General features: G+C 49.4%; 1 protein-coding gene across 1 annotated transcript; it reads right to left on the bottom strand.

The window, feature by feature from the left end:
- Positions 1-787: 787 nt before the first annotated feature.
- Positions 788-2786, bottom strand: LOC123059440 (xylan glycosyltransferase MUCI21-like). Its single transcript, XM_044482017.1, has one exon. It carries the CDS (start codon positions 2617-2619, stop codon positions 1072-1074), a length of 1548 nt encoding a protein of 515 aa, XP_044337952.1. The 5' UTR covers positions 2620-2786; the 3' UTR covers positions 788-1071.
- Positions 2787-6482: the final 3696 nt, after the last annotated feature.

Raw genomic sequence — 6482 nt, forward strand, 5'->3', positions numbered from 1 at the left:
TATACGTGCACTAGCACCCCATCAATACAACAATTATTGTATTGCAAACTTTCCCGTCTACACCTGTGAATCAAAAAAGGCCCTAAACTTTGAAAGAAAGTTGAGGTTAAGTAAGAATTTAAGTTAGAGAAAAAATTTAGTAATACTTAAAAGACATGACCTCGTGTTGGCTTGCTCCTACTAAGGAGCTAACATATATATTGTCAGAACGTAGAAAACATAATCTGCACATGTTTTATGGTTTTGGTGAAGATCATATTTATATGTGTAGTGACTAATATAAACAGTAGGCTATTTTTCCCAAAAGAATTTGACCACACATTTTTAGAACGAATTTGACCACACATTTTTAGAATGAATTTGAGCATGTACGGGCCCACTAATTCCTGCCAAAGCCTGCAGCAGCCTTGGTGGTGGGGCCAGTTGTGGCCCACTAAGGCCCGAGCGGTGGGAGGGGTGTTGTTTTACAGCCATTTGAAGCAGCACGTCGTCATCTTCTCGCAAATTCCTCGTTCAAAAGCCATCGTGGCTGCCATGGGAGGCCGCCGGAGCTACCATACATACATGGCAGGGCTGAGCCCGGGCACGTGCCCTAGGTGCCCGGACAGTAGATTTGCCCTGCTTGCTAGTCCCTTTCTAGCACGCCAATGAATGACCCTAAGAAAACGTAGGCCTATGAATGGCCAAGGCAGAACAGAAAAGCATGGAACATTTGGTGTGGATCCATATGTAGTATGGCGTCAGCCACCTGCACGCGGCACGCTCCACCGTGCCGGCGGCCATGCAGGCCACACCACAGCTAGCAGCCTAGCGGTGCATGCCGTTGCCTTTGGCATCACAAGATTGTCCTTATTTCGAGACATCCACAAATACAAACAAACCCAAAACTGAATCGAATGGTCTTTTCTGAAAGTGAAAAATGATCTGTGCTGTCGAACAGGAACCTAAAAAAAACAAAATGGTTGTACCCCTCAAAAACCAAATGGTTACGATCCAGCGCCCTGTCACGTACGCAACTCTCGATTAGGTTGCAGCAGCTCGTCGCCGACCGATCGGCGGCTAGTCGGCGACCTACGGACCTGCCACCGGCAGCCGCAGGGCGCGGGCGTGCAGCCTCCTCAGGGTGTCGCCGAACCGGTCCAGATCGAGGCTCACGTTCTGGCCGCTGAGGTACACGCGCGCGATGAGGTCCCACCCGCCCCCCTGCTTCGCCGCCTCCGGGTCGCGCAGCACCACGTCGTCCGCCGCGTACTTCCGGACCAGCGAGCTCTCGTTCGCCGCCGCGTCGTACTGCTCGTACTGCATCCCCATCATCGTCGTCGCCTTCTCGTAGCACCCGCGCGCCACGGCCGGCACACCCAGCGGCGCCACCTGCAGTAGCGCGGCGCGGCCCGGCCGGAGGAAGAGCAGCTTCGTCAGGTCCGCGCCGTGCACGCCCGCCAGCACGTCGCACGCGCTCACCGCCGCGTACTCCGACGACAGCGGCGCCCCGTTCGCCGTCTCCAGGATCGACACGTCGAACCCCACCGATACCGCCAGCCGCGCCACCGCCGCCTCGTTCTCGATCACCCGCGTGCCCTTGCGCGAGTACAGGCCCAGCCTCGGGCGCCGCCGCCGCTGCTGGGGCGCCGGCGACGTGGTGTGCGGTTCCGTCGCGCCATCGTCCTTGTACGCGCCGGCGAGGAAGTCGTGGAAGTCGACCAGGGTCCGGTTGTCCCGGGTCCGAGCCGGGTCGACGGCGAGAATGCCGTGGAAGCGGCTCCCCACGATGGCGCCCGGGAAGCAGTGCGTGCGCTTGTCGTGCAGGAGGTCGATCACGTGGTGGCGCGAGAGCCCGGACACGAGCTCCGGGAACGTGCCGGCCCACCACGGGTTGTACACGAGCACGGCAAGGACCACGCGCCGGCGGAGGTGCTGCACCGTCAGCCACGCCGGCAGGAACCCGTCGTTGAACGTGTGGAACAGGCTCCCCGTGTACCCGCCCGCCGTCATCACCAGCGCCGGCGCGTCGTGCCGCACGTCGCACCGGTGCCCGTCGGCCTCGTCCGGCCGGGCCGCGCGGAGCCGCACCTCCTGGATGTTCGCCATCACGCCCTTCTCCCACTTGCTCGTGTAGGGCCGCACCACCTCCTCCTTCTCCGCCACGGTAGCGTTGGCGTTGGCGTTGGCGGTGCCGTTGGGCGGCGGGTAGAGCGGCAACGAGAGGGACGCGGCGTCCGTGCGCACGTCGCCGGCCATGAAGCACACGTCGGTGTTGTAGTCCGAGCGGTCGCAGCAGATGTCATGGCCTCCCATGGACGCGCACGGGGAGCCCACCTGGTTGTCGAGGACCAGCGCCTCGCCCTCATTGACGCGGCCGCCGTGCACGCCCTGTCCTTGTCCTTCCGCTGCTCTACCCAATGCCGGCTGGCGCAGCCCCAAGAAGTCGACGGACACGGCGGGCGACAGGAAACGCGGGGCGTAGACGAGCGCGCACATGACGACGGTGAGGACGAAGAAGAAGTGGACGAAGCCTGGCCACTTACCAGCCACCTTCTTGCCGCCGCCGCCGCTGCCGTCCTCAACGTCCATGGCGCCAGCACCGAGGCTCTTGGTCGTGTCGGGGAGCTTCGAGGCCATGCCGACGTTCGGTTGGACAAATGGAAACGGGATGGGTGCAGCTCTGTGTTTGGTCAGGTCGGCTTATGTAGGCCGGCGAGACACCGGCGTGAGTTCACAGAAGAGGAAGTCTCCGGCCTTGATTTGACCTATCCATCTCATCTTCAGAGATTGATTTCTTCTGCGTCACACACTCCACTCACCCACCTACTCACTCTCCAAATTTATTGTCCCATATATACACAGTATTTCAGAGAAACACAAGTATTAATTGTCCCAAATGTTCCCTAAATAAAATTGCCCCAAATCATAGTATTCTATTTATATAGAGCTATTAACCTTGTGTGTAGCTAAAGGATATATATACTCGTATGTATAGACAAGATTGGAAGCTTGCTAACTTTGGAGTGGAGGGGTAGCCGCTGGTCAAATCTTCTTCCTGTGTGTGTGTGTGTGTGTGTGTGTGTGTGTGTGTGTGTGTGTGTGTGTGGTGTCCATGCATCAGATAGCTTCATTAGTTTCTGAATTCATATTGATTTTCCAGATTCGGGTACTAAGTGAGTGCCAAACTAAGCTGTCCAATTGGGGAGTTTTATTACGACAGCACAGGCTAAAACTGGCAGCAATTCACAACCAGCTAGTTTTTGCGCCTTCTTCCTCAAATGGCATGTCATTGGAAATTAATTTAGGAGAAAATGGTGCAATGGGCAACATTAATTTGAGAAAAGCTATTCTGCCATGCACAGGAGGTCCGGTGCATGCATGCGGCGTTGGTTCTGATGGAGATCGGTGCATGCAAGCTAGCCTTCCTCGTATACGCGTGTATCTACCATTCACATTAATAACCTCGTATCACCACCTAGTTATCAATCCACTTTATGCCATGCATGCGTCCTTCTTTCTCTCTTTTCCTGTTCACAACAAGTTACAATGACACATCCATGTCTGACAATATATCTCCCCTCTTCGTCTCAAATCCATCACTTTTACTTCCCTTATCACAGTTTAGATGGTTCATATCTTTAAAACCAAAACCCTTTTTTAAAAAAAAATATATATTTCAACTCCTCACATCAAGACCTTTAGAATAAGATCAACCTTGGATACATTCCGAACACGTTAAAATCATAATGTTTCGATACACTTTTCACTAGATATATGGCTGAAATGATTTTTAATGTGTGTAGTACAAAAAAGTGAGTCAAATTATTGTCTTGAAATTAGTCAAATTATTATTCTAAATTATGTGAAATTAAGTTTTCATCTTGAGTTAGTAAAAGCGGTGTTTGTACTGAGTAAACTCAGCATTTTGAAATAAGTGGGATTTTTCAATGAGTCAAACTAGTATTTTGAAATGAGTGAAATATGTTCATGAAATTTAAACTCTCTTAAAATATATTCAAATATATAAGAAGATTTTAAAATGAGATTTTTATTCAAAAGATTATCAACAAAAGAATATCTCACAAGAAAATAAAATGCTAGCTTTTGTATGGATAGTTGATTACTCACATGGGATAATTTTTGCATTACAGGGCCCATGTATCACTATTCCATCATTAATGATCTAGGAAAATTCTTATGACAGAGTATATGTGCTACTTGTACAGAGGACCATGCACGGGACCTCCCGTGCATGGGAGAAAATCCAGTCTCCATTAGTTTCATGCTTGGAGTTGGACTCTCTCTCTCTCTCTCTCTCTCTCTCTCTCTCTCACACACACACACACACACACACAGTCTCTTGGCTGGGGCGGCTTTCTTGGGCTATGGCGGACAATTCGGATCGTGAAAAAGAGAAAGAGAAGGATCACGAGGCACAACTCACTAGAGGCCTTGGCGGTGAACTTGGGCAGGTTGAGGTAGCAGTAAGAAAAAGGGTCGTGAAGACAGTAAGACCCCCCTCCCCCTCCTCCCCGTGTCCGACGCCCGACAATGGTGGATGGGAATTCGAGAGTGCTAGACACGTGGATTGTGATAGGGTGGAAACTCCAAGGTGAGCTGACACGACTGTGCCAATGATTGTAAAGAGGGTTGTTAATGCTCGATGGCGCGAAGCACGAGCATCATTGATACGTCTCCGTCGTATCTACTTTTTCAAACACTTTTGCCCTTGTTTTGGACTCTAACTTGCATGATTTGAATGGAACTAATCCGGACTGACGCTGTTTTCAGCAGAATTGCCATGGTATTATTTTTATGCAGAAATAAAGGTTCTCGAAATGATCTGAAAATCAACGAAGAATTATTTTGGAATATAAAAAAATACTGGAAGAAGGATCCACGTCAGGGGGGCCTCCACCTGTCCACGAGGGTGGGGGCGCGCCCCCTACCTCGTGGGCCCCCTGACGCTCCACCGACCTCAACCCTGACTCCATACATTCACTTTTGGGGAGAGAAAAAGCAGAGAGAAGGATTCATCGCGTTTTACGATATGGAGCCGCCGCCAAGCCCTAAACTCTCTCGGGAGGGCTGCTCTGGAGTCCGTTCGGGGCTCCGGAGAGAGGAATCCGTCGCCATCGTCATCATCAACCTTCCTCCATCACCAATTTCATGATGCTCACCGCCGTGCGTGAGTAATTCCATCGTAGGCTTGCTGGACGGTGATGGATTGGTTGAGATTTATCATGTAATCGAGTTAGTTTTGTTAGGGTTTGATCCCTAGTATCCACTATGTTCTGATATTGATGTTGCTATGACTTTGCTATGCTTAATACTTGTCACTAGGGCCCGAGTGCATGTTTTCATGAATGTATGTGAGTTCTTGATCCTATCTTGCAAGTCTATAGTCACCTACTATGTGTTATGATCCGGCAACCTCGAAGTGACAATAATCGGGACCACTCCCGATGATGACCGTAGTTTGAGGAGTTCATGTATTCACCATGTGTTAATGCTTTGGTCTGGTACTCTATTAAAAGGAGGCCTTAATATTCCTTAGTTTCCAATAGGACCCCGATGCCACGGGAGGGTAGGACAAAATATGTCATGCAAGTTCTTTTCCATAAGCATGTATGACTATATTCGGAATACATGCCTACATTACATTGATGAACTGGAGCTAGTTTTGTGTCACCCTAGGTTATGACTATTACATGATCGATCGCATCCGGCATAATTCTTCATCACCGATCCAATGCCTACGAGCTTTTCCATATATTGTTCTTCGCTTATTTACTTTTCCGTTACTACTATTACAATCACTACAAAACCCAAAAATATTACTTTTGCTACCATTACCTTTTGCCACCGTTACCACTACTATCATATTACTTTGCTACTAAACACTTTGCTGCAGATATTAAGTTTCCAGGTGTGGTTGAATTGACAACTCAGCTGCTAATACTTGAGAATATTCTTTGGCTCCCCCTGTGTCGAATCAATAAATTTGGGTTGAATACTTTACCCTCGAAAACTGTTGCGATCCACTATACTTGTGGGTTATCAAGACTATTTTCTGGCGCCATTGCCGGGGAGCATAGCTCTATTCTTTGAGTCACTTGGGATTTATATCTGCTTATCATTATGAAGAACTTGAAAGATCAAAGAACCAAGATTTTTCCCTCAACTACGAGGGGAGGTAAGGAACTTCCATCTAGCTCTGCACTTGATTCACCTTCTGTTTTGAGTAAACTTGTGACACCTAAACCTGCTTCTACTATTAATTCTGATATGTCACATGTTATTGATGATGCCACTTCTGCTATGCATCATACTTATGATGAAACTACTTCTATGCTTGATACCACTGTGCCACTTGGTGAATTTCTTGATGAACAACTTGCTAGGGCTAGAGAGAATGAAATTATTGAAACTGGTAATATTGATGAAAGTGATGATGAAGATTCTCCCCCTAGATATGAATTGCCTGTTGTTCCTGAGGG

This window comes from Triticum aestivum, chromosome 3A (genome assembly GCF_018294505.1).
Source record: "Triticum aestivum cultivar Chinese Spring chromosome 3A, IWGSC CS RefSeq v2.1, whole genome shotgun sequence".
Lineage (NCBI taxonomy): Eukaryota > Viridiplantae > Streptophyta > Magnoliopsida > Poales > Poaceae > Triticum > Triticum aestivum.

Coding starts and splice junctions, on each gene's coding strand:
- LOC123059440 (XM_044482017.1), bottom strand. CDS start 2,619: ATGGCCTCGAAGCTCCCCGACACGACCAAGAGCCTCGGTGCTGGCGCC.